The sequence below is a fragment of the Ceratosolen solmsi genome, unplaced genomic scaffold (assembly GCF_000503995.2).
Source record: "Ceratosolen solmsi marchali unplaced genomic scaffold, CerSol_1.0 scaffold13, whole genome shotgun sequence".
In the NCBI taxonomy this organism is placed as follows: Eukaryota; Metazoa; Arthropoda; class Insecta; order Hymenoptera; family Agaonidae; genus Ceratosolen; species Ceratosolen solmsi.
In genome coordinates this window covers 2,476,854-2,497,571 of record NW_011948418.1, presented here as the reverse complement: position 1 = coordinate 2,497,571, position 20,718 = coordinate 2,476,854, and the positions used below count along the sequence as shown (strand labels likewise).

Sequence of the window (20,718 nt, the reverse complement as noted above, 5' to 3'; positions counted from 1 at the left end):
ATTTATCATTAAAATGATTTAAAAGGAAAATTTAAAGAGAATATCAATGTTTAATCGCATAATTACGAATAAAGTAAATGTCGCAGTGCTCGTCATTCTTATTAAGTAAAATATTATTTTATCCATTTCACGAGTCGATTTATTATTAAGATTTTTTTGTTTTATTTTGTCTTATTGTATCGTTGCCTATATGAAACATTGCAGAAAATGTATCGATATATGAATTTTCCAAATTTACGATAGACGAGTGAAATTCTTAAGAGATTATAAAAAGATGTGTACTCGTGTTATCGGCTCATAATCTAAGATATCGACATTTTAACGATTCATAAATTTTGATAAGAATAATATATTGCGGCACTAATGAACGTAAGGCAAAATAAATACGCCAATGGAGAGACGCGTTCCGCTTTATGACAGTTGTCGGGAAAATTAGATGTTGATAGGAGCGTGGGCGACTATAGAGGACAATGATCAAGTTCGAATTTCACTTTCATAGGAGCGTACGCACATAAAGGAAAAATAGAATATATCGGGCGATATTGTCCATAATAGCGAGTGTACTACCGTAATTGTCCTCGTAAATAATGGAAAAGATCAATTCGAGCCAAAGCCATAAATCTGGCGCCCTTATTATCGGATATTTATATGCGAGAAATTGAAAATTTCTGGGTTGAGTAAGTGTCACTCTGAAGAGTCATGACGTAGAGATATTTAAGGGGATCGCTTTCCAGAGTGACTCTACTCGTATAACGGCGTTAAAAGATATTTGAATGGAAAAGAGGAGTCACTTACGGCTCTGTCACACGTACGCAAGAGGAAAACTTGACTATTAATAAGAGTTGCTTATTATATTGTTTTGACTGTGTATTATACGTTTGTTGAAATCATTCGATACTTTATCGACTTGTACATTTTGTAACGCAGGAATTTTTTTTTACCTCTCACCAATAAGTACCCGGCTTATTATAGAAATAAATTTTCCTTATTATACATATTTCTAGAAAACAATGTCAATAGCAACTAAATTTAATGTGCGATGCATTGACTGAATTTTCCGCTAACAGGACGCTTATGACTTTCATATTCGAATGTAATTTATCCATTTGATTTTACATTGCGATTTTACAAATGAAATAACGTTAAAACGCGAATTGAAAAATATGAAAGTCAGGGTACATTATTTTTTGCGATTCTTACTATTCATTAATCAAGCATTGGGATTTACGCGTGAAATTTAGCTTTTTATTTCTATATGATTATCAGACATTTATCCAATTAAAATATTACTTTTTCTGTTACAGGTTAGTGAAAATACTATCATTTAACTGAATCTTCCGAACCGTAAGTTTAAGGACTATTATTAATTTGCCTGGAATTGTACTCATTTATTCCGAGAAATGTTAACTGATTTCATCGGTCTTTAATAGTTGGTGAATTTTTTTTTTTTCGTCCCCTCCCCTCTCTCTCTCTCTCTCTCTCTCTCTTTCTCACCGCCCGGCCCACCGCGACCCATCATGATTGCCGTGTTACTCGTCCTCCACGAAGTTCCATCACTCGAAGCTTTTAAAAGCCAAAAAGTTTTAGTAAATTTCAGAGAAAGATTATAACGATTAGGCGTGAATAAAAGGCTTAAGAGAGTCATTACTCTCGAATTGTTCAAGCCAAAGTACCAAATCACGTAAAGCTCGGATTATTATACTCACGCTTGCGGATTTTACTTGGGCTTGACTCATCCTTTTTGCCAACTCGCATCGGCCAATCCTCCGCCGCGAAATAACGTCCGCGAATCCCAGTAACGATCATCGAGATTCCCCGGGGATGGCAACGGAGACCCGCTTCCAAGTCAATCACCTCGATTCCCAATCGCTTCATTCGGCATTCGGGCATCGGTGCGCGACACACATACGCGCCACACATTATAAGTAGTGACCGTACTCTTCCTACCAAGGTCGTCGTCCCTTGTCACGGCTCTAATAACAATTGCTGGTGCGGCCCATGGATAATAGTAGCGAGTGTCGCTAACAATTTCTCTCCGGCGCTTCACGTTCTCTTTTCTCCCCAACCACTCGGATCCTCTGGTCGCTTTGTAGTTCACGTGTCCGAGATTCCTCGGCCGCGTTGTTGTTATGCGATTTTGTAAAATATGGTAATTTGTTTACGTTTTCCGCTAAAACTTCGCGGAGTTTCACTCGGCCATCCAAATGAAGAACGGCATTTCGAATATCACCGCGCATTCTTGTATATTTCACGAGACTCGCTATCCTTACTTATTGACGTACACCGTATGCGAGTGCGCGGCATATCATCAGTACCCAATGGGCAGGGAGGCCTGTCTCTTAAGAATATGAAATTCCAAATCGCAACATTTAACATCCGAAGCGATCTATTGCGAGGCCTTCGCATAAGTTATATATATATATATATATATATATATATATATATATATATCGCGATAGTAAGGTGCGAGCGAGTGGCTGTGGCACATAATAACGAGAGATAATAGAGTTTAATTTTACACATACTATTTTTCTCTTTCAATTTCCTCGAAAGCAATCCATCGTGTCGTAAAAACGGAATAACAAGCGCTTAAAATTACCCCGGCATTTGCGCATAAGTGTGGCGTAGCCTTAGGACGGGGCATTTTCGGCTACGTCGATAAAATCCAAGTCTTGTTTATCTTTTTTTGTTTCGGCCGATCTCGCTCGACGACGATTTTGTTCGAAATAACTGCTTGCTTTGCTCTTATTTCACCGCGTCGGTCACGCTGCCCCGTAAACAATAATTATAGGCCTAAAAGTTATAAAACGATGGACCAAAACAAACGGGCGCACCCTCGAGTCGAATCGCGAGAAATTCACTGTCCGATAACTATGCAAATAAACGCGCCGCATCCTCTAATAACATCGAAAACGACTTGAGAACAAACGATAATGCGTCATGATGAGGCCAGGGCTCCTCTTCCTTATTACCCCGATAACAAATAAGCTTTCCTGTTAACGGTAACGAATATATCCTTTTTAATGTGGATACGCGCGGGTCAGACATCGGGCTCTTTCTATTAACGTAACGCGAGTTCGTGGCCTCTTTCATCCTCACCGCGTTTCTCGGCATTTTATCAGGGACGTAGAGTAACTTCAAAGTGAATAACCGAGTTCGCGTGCTTATTACCTTGCGCCCACTTACATCATTTATACGCTATCCTTCTACGGCTTGCAACTACTATGGTGGCCGAAAAGCCAGCGCACGAAGGGGGGGGGGGGCGGGGGGGGGGGGGGGGTGGAGTACCTTATCACGTCGTTCTAATAATCAGGGGCATTTCCTTGGTGTTCGATCGGCCGGAAATGCGATGATACTCTACGATCTCTAATTTCATCTCAAGCTACCAGTAATTTCGTAGGCGATTACGTTAGAAGCGCGTTTTATCATTATTTATCATCGTCGTCATCGTCGTCGTTATCGTTAGATTATTGACCGTGTAATCTGTGCTGCTGATCTCACATACGTTTTCCTGTGTTTCGGAATTGTTGAAAGTCCGGATTGCCTGTTCCAAGATGGAAGACATTATTCTTAAAATATTATGATATTATAAACGCGATAAATACTCTTGTCGCGCGACAGGTAAATGGCCAACGGTAAATTCACGATGTGTCCTGCGTTCGCTAAATTTGGACTATTCGCCCGATGATTCTGCACATCCAGTGTTTATATATTTTCTTATTCGTATTCAACAGGCATTCAGGCTTTAACCAAATAGTAATTCCCATTCCTTCACTAATTCATTACAACGAGTTTGTATTTTATATACGACGCTTGTAATAAAAATGTTCACATACGTGTGTACATTAGAAGCGTGTATTATTACAATAAACATTATTACAATATTTATTACAACATTTATTACAACAATCCAATCAAACATTATATAAGTGTACTGAAAAAAATTTTCGCAGCTTTTTCTTATATATCTCATATTTGAGAATATTCAAAGGATATATGCGCGCGCGCGTGTGTGTGTGTGTGTGTGGGTGTCTGTGTGTGTGTGTCTGGGTGTTTGTGTATGCTGTAGTTGATAAATTCAGAATTTAATTTCTTTGCAATAAATTGTCAAAGATACGCATCACATTGGGATTAATATGCTACATATTTTTTCTTGTTATCATCACTATTAAAATTTCATATTCAAAGACCAATTTATCTTTAGTTTATCAAAAAGTTGAAAGGATAGCTCGTACAAAAATTTCAAACCGTCAATTAAACTTACTCCCCGCATAATCATTGATAATTAAAAAAATTAATAATCAATGCTTGTAATAAACCTAAGATTTTTACATGTAGTTGAAGTTTTTACACTTACAATCGATCGGAAACCTCTTATTTATGAAATTATCAAGAAATATTGAATCCTTTAGATTATCCTCAAAAAAATATAGTCTTCTTATCTACTTTAGAAGATAGTTAAATGTATTAATATAGTTAAACCGATATTAAAAGCCATATTTTATATTAGATTTTGTTATTTCAAAAGTAAGCATAATGATAATATAAAGATGTAATATAAAAATGATTAAAAAAAATTCATCAAAATTTTCTAAATCTGCTGTAAGTAAATTTCATTACATACTCTTTTTTCAATAAACGAATACGTGTTTTTTTTTTTTTTTTTTTTTTTTTGTATTTTGTATTTTGACAGCACAATACAAAATGATAAAGGTTTCGAGGAATAAATATATAGAATGAAAGTAAATTCACGTCGTTAATGTTTTTGTTTTTATATGTTCAATTTATGGTTGTTATGTACACAGATAAATCCATTTAATGTCTTTATAAAAGTAGGCATACGCGAAGCAAGAATTTCGACGATTTTACAACGCATGTAGTGATTTGTTATTTTCCTTATTTAAAGAGACGTCCGTGCTCGTTATGTTACGGAAGAAGAAATACGTAACAATTTCATCCATTACTTTTGAAACAATTTAAAGAATGTAATAATAAATCTCTAAAAATAAGCTCAAAAAAAAAGAAATAAATAAATTAACCTATAATTGATAAAATACGTAATAAAGTACAGGCATAGGCATGTAGTGCTATCTTTTACATAAACTCGCAAAGAATTAACGTCGAATGGAATGTTTATCAATTGCACGGTTCATTCGCATTCTTGATCCCGATTAAAATCGTCTCGTGTGACGTCGCGCACACGGGAATAAAATACCCTTGAATGATACGTGTATGCAAGTTGCACAAATGGAATTAACATTGCACATTGAAGTTGATCAACTCATTCGAGTCTTTTTTTTTTTTCTTTTTAACTCTGTTTCCATGTGTCAAGTGTCCGATCATATCGTCTTTATCGCGGTAATTACAATTTATAATGCGCGGGTAATATTTTTTTTTTTTTTTTTTTTTTTTTTTTACTACTGTTGCGAGAACGCGCTCATAAACATTTTAAATCTTGTTGGCTCAAGTCATGATGCTTACGTGGAACATTTACCGAGAGTCAAAAATAATTAAAATAGTAATGACGCGTACATATGCACGCGAACCGCACGATGAGAATGTAACAAATTACATTTTTATTCTTTACCATTTTCTACCATATTATATTACTTTAATCCATGCAACATCGATTGTTAATTTTCTAACGATTATTTCTCTATTATATGAGCTTCTTCGGCATTCAAGCGACTTGTGAGTCTTGAAGTCAATGTGACATTTTCGTAACGGAACTTCTCCCTAGCCAATAGTGCCCAATAAAAATTTCTTAAAGATAAATCCAACAGCTTGACGATTCCATTACGATCCAATTCTCGCTCGCACCAATACACAATTAATAAAGATCATGCCATTGAAAAATCCTTCGTTCATTCCTATGGTGAAAAATAATTATAATCCCAGGCACTTTCGAGGATTCTCGGATGGATTGTATCGTCGCAATCCCTAATACTCATCGATAAGTTCATATTGCCCCGAGTATTCTTCGTTATCGGCTAAAATTTACGAGGCGATGAAGACATAAGAAGTAAGAGGTGATGCAGTGGTGGCAGCGGAATCTTTCTTCCGTTTTCCATTCGTTGCGGCTCTCGTCGCTTTTCTCGTTTAACGAATACGTGCAAACTTCCGGAGCACCAACACGGCCAACGTGGCCCCGGTTCGCAATTAATCACAAAGAGCCGCGAGCTGCACGTGCATCCCCATAGTGACACGTGCAAAAAACAATTGGCCAACTGAATATCGCACGTGCGAGATCTGCCTCTCCTCCCCCCCCCTCCTCATCACGCCCCTGGCTCGCCAAAAGCGCATCCAACTCGATTAATTCGTGCCCTCGTACCTCGTTACTCGCCTTCGTTGCCAATCGGCTGATCCCACGGATACTTACGATATGGAGCCTCGCACCCGATAACTTCTTTGACGAGATGAAATCAATCGGCCTAGAAGCACGTGACTTCACTTCACCTCCAATCAATATTTTATAGCTCCGCCTGCGTTCTTACTTTCATCTTGCAGCAACTGAAACTCTGCAGATGATTATTATTCTGGATAAAGTGTAGATATGCAAAAGATTGTTGATGAGAGCGTGTAAGGTAAGTAACTCGGGATTATCTATGTCGAGGGACATTTGACTGTATTTGTAAGCCGATATGTGTTGATATTTTGTATATATATATATATATATATATATATATATATATATAATAAAAAAAAACAAAACAAAACAAAACAAAAAAAAAAGACAAAAAAAGAAAAATGGACTTTTTTTTACCAAAACGGTAAATCCACGCACGAGTGCACAGCTAAAAGTCTGTACCTCCTTCACAATTCCTTAGTAAATGACAAGGAATAGGTCGATGATAAGACGAGCGGTGTATCCTAAATATTGAGCAACTCCACGTACGAATGAAAATTTTAACTTATGATTTTTATTACCACACGTATGTGTGCGTCGGTGCATATGTCTAATAATTTCTCAAGAAACTTAATAACCGTTTAAAACGATTTTACGATACTCGTCTAATTAACTCTCTATATTAAATGTAATATGAATTCGCGGTAGTTTCGACGAAATTAGCAGTGACTTATATTCCGATAATTATGTAGAAAAGCGATTTTTTCACAATAGTTTTGTTCGCAAAACTAGAAAACGTAACGTGCAGACCGTTGAATGCTTAATCCGTACACTGCACGTAATAATGATCTATGTAATCGATAAAAAACATTCTCCATCATGTATCCACCGAGAATAAGGCTACTCTAACTGAAATCGTTCTTATATTTCAATCATCTTAAAAATAAGTACAATATTTTATCCTCGTGTACTTGATATGCACTTACATCTTACGCATTTGCCGATTAGTAATTTAACCGTCTTGTTTAACGAAGCTTTCGATCGGATGTCTCGTCTCAACTACTATCGTATAAAATAGGTCGGAGAAAAGAAGTTCAACGGCTAAGCATTTTGCCGACTATGTATATTATTTGACAGGCTGAAAAAAGAAAGAGACTTCTCGGTAAATTTGTACGTAAATCGTATAGGAACGTCAATCGGCGATCACTTTGCGAGACTTTCTGTTTTGTGATTATCAGCGTAGAAGTTTCAGTAAGACAACTTTCAGCGTTTATGAATCTATGAAATATTGTCCCGTTTGATTAAAAAAAATTTTCCGATTAGCATTCATTGCCCATATTTTACAATTTCTTAATAATTATTATAATCTGAAATGGGCGATGGGATGGAGGTGGGGGAGCCTCTCCCCTCCTTAAAATCGTTTACGATATAATGCCAATTGTAAAAACTAATTAACTTCTAACAAAAAACATAGCCTATCGTTGATAAAATTAAAAAGTCCCCTCAACATTCCGACGACTCGATGTTGATCTCTTTCTCTCTCTACTTCAAATCTTAAAAATCCCCTGCCTATGAAACTTGACTTTACTCTCACTTGGGTTTTTATCTCCTTGGGGCGACTGCTTTAGTCGCTCGAGTAATTTGCACAGGAGCGGAAGCGAGACCATATCGATATTAATCCAGAGTCAAACGCATAACGAATAATAATACTCGTTGGAGCAAAATCACGCCAGTTGGACATTTGCGCAAAACAATGCGCAAAACGGAGGTTGAAACAACGTATAAAAGTGCATGGAAAGTTACGAGCGGCGAAGGGGAAAAGGGGCGTTGAATAGGTGTCGACGAAATGTAAATTAAGAGGGAGTTTCGGGAGAAAAATGGTAAATACAAAAAAATTGTATACACTTTATTTGGCTCTCGGCACAAAAGTAACTACGACAAAATAAAAACAAAAAAACAAAAAAATACCACGTCTATTGAATTATACAATTTTGCATCACGTGTAAGGGTTAGAGTGGGAGCATCCGAGTCTTTTCCGAGTTGGAAAATCCTAGCGACATTATAAGTACATCATTGTTCGTCGAGTAGAAGAGTAACTGCATCTTTTAATTCCTTCGGCACACCAATTTACAAGGGGTCGTCGGAGGCCTTAAGAGTAACAAGTCCTGCAATGGTATTAAACTGAAGAAGAAGCGAGAGCGGTTGTAGAAGCCAGCGGATCTTCTAAAAATTCCTGTTAGCTATGAGCGCCTTGGGAGTATTTTCAAAAAAGAAAAGTGAACGCTTCGGGCAGTACTCGAAAGAAGTCAAGAGCCCGTCGGGGAAGAGGGTGTACAGTGAGTGCACGAAAGACAGAGGGGGGGAGGGGTGAGAGAGAGAGAGAGAGAGAGAGAGAGAGGTGAGGGGGAGCGAGAGAGCGAGAGAAAGAGTATGATGGCCAAGAGAGAGGGAGAGTAAATGCAGCAAACGCGCGTGGCCGCAGCGCAACGCTCCTCGTAAAACCTTCGCTCGGCGCGAGGGGGAGGTGGAGTAGGCGAAAGGAGCCGTGGGGCCGGGGCGGTTAGGGAGGGAGGCGGTTGGTCGCGGAGGCGGCGGGGTCGGAGAGGAGGGAAAAAGTACGCCGAGACTCGCTGGGCGAGAGGCGGCCGGCAGTAGGCCAGCGGCGCTCGCGGATGGCGCACGAGAGAGAGACGAGTCGAGCGTAGACATGGACCTGCGCTCCGGCGACGATGACGGTGGTGACGACGGCGCGCGAGCCTCCGGGGCGACCTAGAGCGTGAGTCGAGAGACCGCACGAAGGGGGGGGGGGTCTTCTCAGTAGCGGTAATCTTAGCTACTGCCGTTGTTACTGTTGTTGTTGTTATTGTTGTTATTGTTGTTCACGTTATCATTATCGTTACCGTTGCTGCTGCTGCTGCTGCTGTTGTTATTATTATTATTATTATTATTATTATTATTATTATTATTATTATTGTTACTGTTGTTGTTGCTGTTGTTGTTGCTGTTATTGTTGTTGTTGTTGACGCTGTGGTCTGCTGAGTGAAAGATCGACGGGTGTGGGGGTTGCGGGGCAGCGAGGGGGGCAGGAAGCGAATGGTCGCCGGTTATTCGCGAGGTGGTGCAAGGGTGCGTGGCGATGCTTGTAGCGCCGCGGCGACCCTGAGAGCGAACGATGACGACGAAGTACGACCATTTCAAGGACGGCTACGACGGACTGCCGGCGGTCGTCGAGGCGACACGAGCACTCAGGATCATCTCGGGCCGGAAGCGCCAGGCCCCCGACGTTGCCCTCGAGGGCCGCTACAGCTCCGGCTGCAGTTGCGAGAGTTACGATGAGCGCTACGGCAGCACCGTACTCCAGTGCACATCCTTCTCGGGCTCGTATCGGACAACCGAGCCAAAGAAGTACCTAACGATCGTGCATCTAATGGGTCCGAACGGTGCTGGCGAGGTGCAAGAGGATTTCGTGGCGCCGGCTTCCGTTCACTCGAGGAACGACTCGGGCTTCGTGGACGATTGTAATCTCGAGGAGGAGGTGCTGCGTACACAGCCCCCGACAGTCATCTACCGACATGGAAGCGTCGAGCGGCAGCATCCGCAGTATCATTACCATCGTGACAATGAGCAGCATCAGCAGTATCAGCGTTCGCTCGGTAGTAAGACGGAGCAACTGATTGCGCGGAGGTGCTGTATCGGGAGCTCGAGGAAGCGACAGCAGCAGCAGTACGAGGGCGAGATTAAGCGGAGATCCGCGTCGTTCGAGTCGCGCGTAAAGGACGAGTGGCAGGCGATCGTGGGCGAGTCCTCGAAAGGACGGCAGCTCCAACTCGAGATACCGCGTCCCTGCACCGAGGTCGCGAGCATCGACGAGGACGAGGGATGTATCCTGCTGAGGGTGAGGCTCCTCCATCAGGACGAGTCTTCGTGCGTCGAGTCGGCGCCCCTCCTACGTCAGCAGGACGAGCGCTGTACGAGAAGGGACAGGGAGAGGGCGAGGCTGCTCAGAAGGCGCAGGATCAACGGCAGATCGGCCTCCGTCCCGAGGATCAATGTGAGTGGGGCGGCTGGATATCTCGCATTTTCTCATGCGCCATTCGATTTTCCAAGGCTCGCAACGGCTAGCGGAGGCCCCGACGTACCGTGCGTCCTTCGACTCGAGCCATTACAACGGGATCCTCGATGCCCGATGCGAGTTAATTGATTCCTGGTTCCGCCACGGCTCTCGATGATTCCCATTTTCTTTTTCTTTTTGTTTTTTTTTTTGTTTTTTTTTTTGTTTTTTTTTTTGTTTTTTTTTTTGTTTTTTTTTTTGTTTTTTTTTTTGTTTTTTTTTTTGTTTTTTTTTTGTTGTTGTTATTGTTGTTTTTTTTCATATAATTACGCCCGTTTGTTTATTTGTTTGTTTATTTGTTTGTTTTTTTTTTTTTTTGGAAAGAAATCTGCTCCACCGACTCCACTTTTATTCCCGATATATCACGTAATTGAAACGAATCTTTTTTACGGCTAATGAAAAATGTGGCGCGATTAAAGCTCCTCTCTCGCTCTCGCACTATCGTCCTTAATATCTTATTCCCCGAGTGTGTTCCTCGGGTCATTACACCGCGCGATATTGCATACCATACTCTCATAAGTGATGACTGCAGTTAAAGGATTGCCGATTGGAGATTAGGCATTGAGCGGACCGTAAGGAAGTTTGAGCACCGGGTCGCCAATATTTTTTACGCGTTTATCTTGCATTTCGTTTACACCAATTTGCCGACGATATAATAAATAACCGAACACTTTCGGTGATTGGATGCTCCAAGTTGCACATATTAACGGATCTTCTCGAACGAAAGCTTCGCTAAGCCAAACCAAGCGAAATGACGTCAATAAGGATTATTGAGATTCGCCGAGCCGATACAACATAAGTTATATCAAGCGACTCATCATTGTTAATCGACTGATGAAAAAATCTGCCGTAAACTCGTAATCGAACCATTGGTTCCGTATGCCAAGCATACGGCAAATACACGGCAATTAGACGTCTCGTTGGAAATGCTAACGATCCTTGACGCACGCAGCGTTAATAATTTAACGGATGAGTGAATAGTGTCGAGTGCGGAGGAAAATTGTCAAAGCTGTTGCTCCCCACGACGTTGGGCCATTGCCGATCATCGCTTTTTGCAATCCGTGGGTGCGATCACCCTCCGCGATATTAATGGCTCGCTCGCCCGACACCATCCGCGCCGTTCGTTTGAATTTTATTAGAAAGCCCGCGCACGAGTCCCTACTAGCCTTGCACGCACACGGTCATTGTTTAGCGTAATGGAAAATCTCGGTCTCGGCACTCACGTCGGTCGCTCAACGAGTTGATCTCCGTCCCGCGACTTCCCTCCTCCTCCCCCCCCCCGTCGTTAGCGGAATCTTATGCAATTTCCCGATTTTCTCGTGGCTGTGGTGGCCCGGGGACAATGCCAAAAGACCCTCGCGGGTCTCCTCGAGACGCAATATTCCTTAAGCGAGACAAACGAATCTTACGTAAGGACCGCTAGCCTCGGTAAGACGAACGAAAAACGATTTGTGCCTCGCCCCCTCCCCCACCCCGCCATTCCAATCGTTTCATCAAGTCACGAATTCCTCTCATCACTCCATCCCTTGGATTCGTGTCTCCCAAGCGACAAGTCCACTTTGTATGAACGCGACATTAACGTATCTGGTATCTGGTAATTCTAGGGGATGGAAAAGATCTTTGACATTTGAACGTATCGGGTCGCGCGAATCTCATGCCGCACGAAGACGACAAATTAATGTATCTCGATCCCTTTCCGTTTTCATCGGACAATGTATGCGTGGGACGGGGTGCGCGTGCGCCTCGATGATCGCCGCTGTTATTATATATGAATAATGGCCGAAGGCTTCTTTCGATCTTGAGCTTTTATGTGTATTATTAGAGGGGAAGCGTATGGGCAGCGAATGAGAATATGGCCAACTGTTGTGAAAATAATGTTAGATAGCGATATCGCGATTTGCGGTGCGATATGTGTTCTTGGTAATTCGATGCCTTATATTTCGTTCGCTGAAAACCGAACGACGTTGGCTGATTGTACTGGTTCTGGAAAATTGATGGCTGACTTTTCTTTGGGTGAGGCCTGGCGCAAGCGCAAGTACTTCGGACGTTAATGGCTAATATAGTTAAATGAAATCTGTCGTTGTAACGTGGGTCGTGGTACGGATGCGCGTGCGTAGTATTTGAAAAATTTTTTTCTACATATTCGTTGAAACGTGGTTAAAATAGTTTCTCGGCAAATTTCTTAATATGACATTTTCGGTAAAATCGTTAGAAGGTCTAAATGGAAACTCGGTAAGCGCTTAAGTATTATTATGGATGTGGCAAATGGTGTGCGAGAGACTCGAAAACGGTTCCCTCTTTCTCGTATCGCCCCATCCCCCTAACTCCCAATACTATACGACCACTCCAAAGCACATAAACAAAATATTACTCATTTTTATGAGAATCTCATAAGGTGGAATGACCCTGTATTTAAGCTTTCAGCAAATCGCAGAGTTTCGAATAAACTCCCTTCGAATGTGCTCTTTAAAAATAAAGGAAGGAAGGTTGCGACGGATACACGCGTGAAGGGACAAAAATCTATGAGCCAAAGACGCGGTCAAAGCTCGTGAAAATTACGCGGATAGTTCGTTGAAAGAATCGTAAAGGGAATTCACGTAATAATACGCTCTATCCCTTAAGTGTATACATGTATAGTTGCGCCTTCGGGGAAGAGCCGCGATATTCATTTTTCCTCCGCTCATTCTCCTGCTCTCGAAAATTAAGGAATTACCCCTGCAGGCCATAATACTACGTGGCGAAGAGAGATAAAGAGAGACAGAGAGTCGAAGAAGATTCTTCACTACTCGATCGCGCCAAGCTCCGAAATTACTCCCTATGCTTTTTTACAGTGGGAAAAGATCCTTTGATTTTCGAGCGGTCCTTTCGCTTATTTCCTTTTCTTTTTCTTTACCATTCTTTTTACAATGCTTAAAACGCTTCTATTGAAAAGCGCAATTTTACGTGCAAAGTTTCATAAAATACTATCAAAATTATGATTACAGTACCGATCCGATGTTGCGATCAAAGTATTTTTTTATTATACTAATTTTCTTCGGTATGTAGAGAGAAGGCTACATTGATTTTAACAATTATGGCTTTGTAATAATAATACGAGCGACATTTGTTGTTAATAATTCATCTTTGTCCCGATAAAATGATGCATTTTTTTTTTTTATTTTTTTTTCATTTATATTTTATTTCTTTGTGTTATCATCATTGATAATAATTAATATGCGATTGTTAGTACGTTATTGGTGGAGCAGTGCCTTTGAATTTCAAATTATCTCCATTTCCGTGCAGTCATACTGTTTTCAATCAATTAATTATAAAATTCCCTCCTATATCGATTATAATTCCTTAAGACCTTTGTAATTAAAAACTCCGGTGGCTTTTGTTTATTAATAAGCATAAGCGCTCGGTATGAATAAGATTTTTTATTTGATATAACACGATCGATGTATTTGATTTATAAGATTAAATCAATTGTTGAATTGGTTATCTTGAATCACGTAAAATAATAATATTGATAGATAATGAATCAATTGCCTTGATAGAAGATGACGCTATAAAGAAATAATATTCTTTTGTGTCAGGCTCGAAGCGTTCGATTTGAAAATTAACCAATTAACAAAAGTATCTTTGTGATGCTTAAATGATGACTAGTTTCGTTTAATATCTTCTTCGTTATTTTTTTTCACATCGAAGATAGCTGATTTTCAAAGACCCGTCACTAGACAATTTTTTGGCAAAACGATGAAAAATTCGGCATCGTCATCGTCTATAATATTTGTAATATTTAAAAGGAAATGACTTTATCGTGAGTACTAAACGTCGATCGTTCGATCGGTATTTATAAATGAAAATTATTGAAGAAAGGAAATACATTCGCGAATGGATAAAAAAAGATTTCACGCGCTCGAGCGTATTTACAAGAAATCACAGCCACGCGACAATTTTTTTAAAGTAAGGAAACAATTACTTTTTTATTTATTTAAATATTTTCATCTTGTTTTTTTTTTTTTAATACCTGCCTCACTACTGTATGCCTAATATTTTCTCTTTTCTCTTTTCTTTATCGTCTAAAGCGTCTTCAGCCGCTGACACGCAGATTTAACGTACGCATTCGTCGATCTGAATAATACGCCGCCTTCGTCGTTGGTGTACCCTCGCGCATGTCATAAAGCGCGTAAGCGACTAGTACTTGGTGTACTTAGCTCGTTGTCGCCAAAATGAAAATCTCTGGCTGCCTTGACACTCTCTAAACGAATCCGATGAGAAAATGGACTGGATGAGACAGGCGGCTAACAAAGTGAAAGAAACTCGCGCGACATAAGTCGACACACATACGCTCGCTTATACACACCGATAATCCGATTTACGCGGAGGTGCTTGGCCCCCGCGTGTGCACCATCGTACATTTTTTCGACGACGGCGAAAAGCGTTGGCTGGCAAGATTTTTGGCGCCACGCACACTTGCCGGCGTGAATGACGTCTGCACTTGATGATAGAGTGTTGCAGCTATTAGGGCAGCAGAGCAGAGAAGACTAAGCGAATATCGAATCGACTTTAAAGATGTGTTATGTGAGCAGTGAGAGTAACGGGTGAAAGTACGACTGTCGCTCCATGTCCGTAATCGCACTTTCCATACGCCAGCTATGCGGATAATTGATTTTGTTATATTTTATTTCTCATTCTATCTCAGCTATCTGCTTGGATCCTGGAATGTGGCAATTGGACCGCGCATGGCGTCGAGCTGTAGTTGTTGTAACGGGCGCGCGGTGGTTTCGTGTGAGTCGGCCGTGGAAAATTTGACATTTTCGTCGGATTTTGATGATTGGCAGAGGTGCAAGGGCAAAGCGGACCACTACTTCACGGTTTGCCGTTTTCCTCTTGCCCCACTCTCTCTCTCTCTCTCTCTCTCTCTCTCTCTCCCTCTCTCTTTCCTATTGCAGCGAGCCCAGATGCGCATGCTGAATGGGCCTGCCAACGAGGCGCTGAGATGTCGACGCTTCGTAAAAGCCGGCAGCTTTCTTAAAAACATCTTTATATTCTTAAATTCAACGTGATTCCGGTGCTTGAGAATGGCATCCTCGTGACTGCAGCTTAATTAATCTAATCTTACGGTAGTTTCACTACTGTAATTATATTATTCAACGACAGGTACTAATAAATGGCGTGTTTATCTTAAGTAATCATATTTCTAAAATATCGACGTTTTCGACTTGTGTTTTTCTAGTTGTAATTTCAGAAATATAATTCTGGCAATCAATACGTCACGCTTATGAATTATTATAATTTTGTCGGATGATTGGTTGCATAAATACGCGAATATTATCGCGTCAAGATCCGTCTCGGATGTCGATAATTCATTTATAAATTTTTAAAAGATCATCATCGTATGAAAAATCCATGCAACAAAAGTACAGCTCAATCTTTCAATATGGTTTCAATGGTTTTCAATATGGCACAAATCGATTGCCACTAAATTGTAAATGATATATTGATAAATATATTCCCACAGCGATATGTCGTTAATCGGTTATCAAGAGCATTTGCCTGCTTGTTCATGAAAATTCTCTGACAATGGATTAAATTGAACAATGAACTAGACATCATAAAAAATAAACACAGTGTTTCTTTCTTCATTTGTAATCGTGATATGTATCCAACTAAAGATAAAGCGGACAATGGCTATAGTTCATGTCAATCACGTGACATTGAACTCGCCAACATAAGCGTGCATCGGTTAGAATTTCGTAATTTAAATTGAAAATCGATTGCGGCAACTATTTTATCGATAAGAGACGGAGGTTGGGAGTGCGGAGGGCTGTGGCAGGGTGATGCGGGGTCTCGCGTTGCAAAATATTCTAATTGAAATTATTTGTCTGAAAATAGATAAAAACGCTCGATGTCCCGTGTGCTAACCGGCTTACTCCAGTTTTTATTTTCGTAAAGAAAGCGCGTTAGAACGGTTCGATGGCAATGGTTTATCTAAGCCCAACAATCACAATAAAGGTGATGTAGGTCTGCTAAGCGTGAAAAAATAAACTACCTCGTGCCTCGATAAGCCATTGTTACATCCGATAAAGGACACGATTATCGTGCAAGAATTCAAATAATTTTAACAGCTGTAAATCCTTAAATTTCGAGCACTGTCCTCGCCACCTTGTCCTCGCGCCCGAAGGAATGCACGTAATAATGGGTCGAGGTAAGGAGCCTCGAGCTAATGAAATTACAGGCGGCAAGTCTTGTCTTTGTCCCGTTAAGAAAAATCCAAGGCCGATTGGCGCATGTCCTCGTCACATCCTCGCGCAGATTCTGCTAGGCACTAAAAAGCACGAGGTTACGACAATGCAACACAATGAAAAAAGAACGGTAGAGGAGATGAGAGAGAGAGAGAGAGAGAGAGAGAGAGAGAGAGAGGAGAAAAAGGAGGAACCGTCTTGAGCAAAAATGGAGGGGAAATCACCAGACGAAATTTATGCTAATCTCCTGTATGAAACCTCGTTCCGACGGAATGTTAATAGTTCCCGGACGACCCCCACACTCGTACCTGTTACCTTTATATCCCGCCCCAGAGATAAATACGAAAGTAAAAGGCAGGAAGAAAGAGAGAGACTGAGATAGAGAGAAAGAGAGAGAGAGAGAGAGACAGAGAGAGAGACAGAGACAGAGACAGAGCGACGATGAGAAATGAGGGCGGGGAAGGGAGGGTGGAGATTAGGAGTAAAAAACGCGCCTACGTATGCCAAGGAACTCGGAAGTTGATAGGTACGCGCGTAAGTGGCACTTTCGGTTTCGCGGCGCGCGGACCGGAGTGACTCTCGGTAAAAGGGGAGCACTTAAGATCCGCTCCTGATAACTTATCTCTCCAGTCTCGTTTTTCTCTCTCGTGTGCGTTCACTCGGGAAAACGATCCGACTATCAGCCGACCTTTTTTCTAAACTGCCTGTATATATATATATATATATATATATATATATATATATATATATATAGTTAGCGTCAAGAACACTTCCTTGAAAGATGCGCTAATACCAAAATACGATCGCTAGAGCAAACGCGTATGTGTGCAATGTGCCTATGTATTAATAATGCATGCTTTAGTGCTGCCGCTAATGCGCGCTTGTCGTCCAACTATATTTAACGCCTTGATCACGTACTCCAACAGACAAAAAAGCCCCGAGCTTGGGTTATCTCGTTCGTACTCGTCTTTGGAAAATGTCGCCGCTATCTAAAGAAGCAATGAAAGAGGATATGCTTCTTTTACGCTCATCCCCCTTCTCTCCTCGCCATAGCTCCTCGCTATCCCCGCCGCAAAGTAAACAAGCACACGCTATCCTCCCGTTTTATTAAACGTCCGTACGCTCGTAGAAGGTGTAACGCGCGCCTTTCGAGTTTACTAAACCCAATGCCCTTAGGTTGCTACTACTACCCCCTTCCCCCTCCCCCTCCTCGCAATTATCTCCCTGTCCCCTCCTACTCCACATCGCCACCGAAATTTCAGTGCCCAAGTGCACCGGTACACGGCATCGTCTTCACGATCCGAACGTCGACCTTCTCCTTACCACAAATCCTGCAACGACCGTTTTATTAAAGCGCTCGGCGATTCAGTCATTGAAGCGAGAGGAATTTGGTCGTGAATTACGCAGGTCTCGGGGATAACTTTCACTGCCAAGAGTCGCCAATGGCCATGCGTTTGCTATGGGTAAATAACCCATCGATTAAATGTAATTTTAAGCTTAAAGGTAAAGGGAGAGCCGATCGAAGGTGGTGGTAGGTAGGGCAATGTAAATTACGCGCTCGATGATGCACTCATTTCGATAATAATAAATTACCAAGATAATTATTAGGTAATTAAAGCGTTCGAACGATTATTCGCCCCGTCGTGCTAATAACGATCGATCTTAGTGCGCGCGTGTAACTGTTTCGAGGCGTACGTACTGCGCACAAAAGAAAAAACAAAAAAAACAAAAATCGTGTCCGAACGAGAACGACTGTGTAGGTGATTGCACCCGAAAGGCTCCCGACACTGACTCGACGGACCTTCGCCTTCGGTTCCTTGTTTCACAAGAACGAGTATTAAATAACTTGGAAAATTAATTGTCTTTTCGCCGTACGAAAGTCTATTGTACGATTACGCAAATTGAAATCACGCCTTCAATCGCAAATAAATGCCGTTGCCCCTCGAGTTACGAGCAGCGCAAATGTTCAAGAACTACGGCAAATATGGACGGCTACGATTGGGTGGAATAAAATTACTAATAGTGAAAATTTCCTGGAAGAAGAGTAAAATTTAATTCAAACCATCCCGAGTCTTTGTGCAGTCGATTCGAATCGTTTCGGCTGATTAGAAAAGAAATTTCTGCATTGCAAGGCGAGGACTTGTCGACTAAAATAACGGCACCGACAAATTATAAAGCAAATTACCATTACCATACCGAGCTTTCCCGGAAAATCTCGAGTGATCGAAGGCACGTAATCGAGCGGTAATAATATTACCTCCACGGTCCCGTGTCCCACGACGAATCTTCCCACAATGCAACGAGTCTCAGACGCGGGCGTAGATCGCGCCGCGGGAAAACCGGAAAAACCAGAGCGGAGGGAACAAAAGCCCGGCGGCAGCTCTCGCCAATCCAAAACCGATGGCGCTCCATCATTGCATTGCCATCTCAGCTAATAATATGATTACGGGATGGATAACGCCAACGCATTTGCTCAAACGCGTTACGTGATGAGCTTATATATTCTTAACGAACTGCTACGGTGCTCCAGTTAAGCCCGTATTCACGGAAAATTCGCGGAAACAGGGAAAAGTGGGTGGATGCTCTAATAGCGATCTGGGTTACGGAGCCGCCAGGAGACGATCTGCATTTTCATAATTAGGCACGTTTCGATCGAGCACGCGTTTTCTCCTCGTATGCTTCTTTAAGCGCGTGGAAGCTATTGCGGAGGAAGGGAGTGAAGAGAGCAAAGTACGCAATTAAAGTAACCTAAACGAAATTAGCTTTTACTGGAAGCTCGTGATAGGGCGCTGTGGGGCGAGAATTCGGGCAGCCCGTAGATGCGGAAAATGGATCGTTTCATATTCCCCGTAGCGGCGTATAAGCGGGGGAAGGCTTTTTTAAAGCTGAGGCTTGGATGATTTTGGCGGTGAGTGAAACTGACCTAGAAACCTGGGAGCTCGATTCGAGGACTTAGTACGAAAGGGGAAATACGCCGGGAATTCTTCCCAGTGTGAAAATAACTCAAATGCCTTTTAAAATAGCATTTTAAATAGTCGAATAATTGTAAAATGATTCACTTGGCCATTCATTAAAATAACGCTACACTCCGTTGGCTTTATTTTAAGAAAAGCGATGAGCCTGAATTGCCTAAAAGTGTATAGTGAAGTTAAAAAGGAGAATGGCAATTACAAGTTGAATTTTTTTTATAATGAAAAAATATCGTGGACAGAGGACTGATTACGATAAGAACTGTAATCACCGAGGCTTCGAAGCAAGCACTACTCGTATCTCTACTTTTAACGCCTTTTCTTTTTTTTTTTTTTTTAACTTTTATCGTAATCGTACGTCAGCTTACGTCACACAATAAACGGTCCTTTTAATTCCGTGTAAATTGAATTAGGCCTAACGAGCTCCCAAGTCCCAAGATAAGAATTCTAGCGGGAAAGAGAGCATATAGAATAAAGTCCCAGGGGCTCGAACAACACCTACGGCACGAAACATATAGGAACCGCGAACTTTCTTTCCTCTCCGCTCTTCTCCCTTCGCCGCCTCTTTCTCTTTCTCGTCGTGCCCCCCTGTCCCTCTGGTTAGAGCGAGCGAAGCGCGGGAGCGCGACCGACCTGATGTAACGGCGGCTAACGTCGGCTAACATCGAGTGTGCCCGCGCCGACGCAACAACGACTTTATTTTTTTCCCCGGAGACGTAGCAGCGCGTCCTTGTGCACCTGTCCCGTCGAACATTCCACGCTTCGTCACTTTTTTCTTCGGCGTGTTCTCCGAGGGCCGAATCTCCGGGCTACTACCCCCGTAACACGAACCTCGTGACGTGGTGCCGAGACTGTTTTCGGGATTCTCAAGGAGGAGGGGGGTGGGTGAGGAGGAGCGATTACGTAGAGGATCCTACCTCCTGAAAGCCAATTTCAATCAAGTTCTTTTGTCGACCAGACGAGATTGAGTAACCTAAATTTGCAAAAGAAGTTACACTCTACGCTTTCTACTGTCAGTTACGTGCATGAGAAAGTATTAAATTTGAGATAGAATCGCCTTTTTAA

At 41.8% G+C, this 20,718-nt stretch overlaps 1 protein-coding gene across 1 annotated transcript in view; it reads left to right on the top strand.

Moving 5' to 3' along the window:
- Positions 1 to 20,718, top strand: part of LOC105360098 (puratrophin-1-like) — a 181,178-nt gene that overhangs the window by 86,485 nt on the left and 73,975 nt on the right. Inside the window, exon 3 of the mRNA XM_011496888.1 lies at positions 9,546 to 10,397. Within this exon, the coding sequence (XP_011495190.1) occupies positions 9,546 to 10,397 (852 nt within the window). The remainder of the gene's footprint in view (positions 1 to 9,545; positions 10,398 to 20,718) is intronic.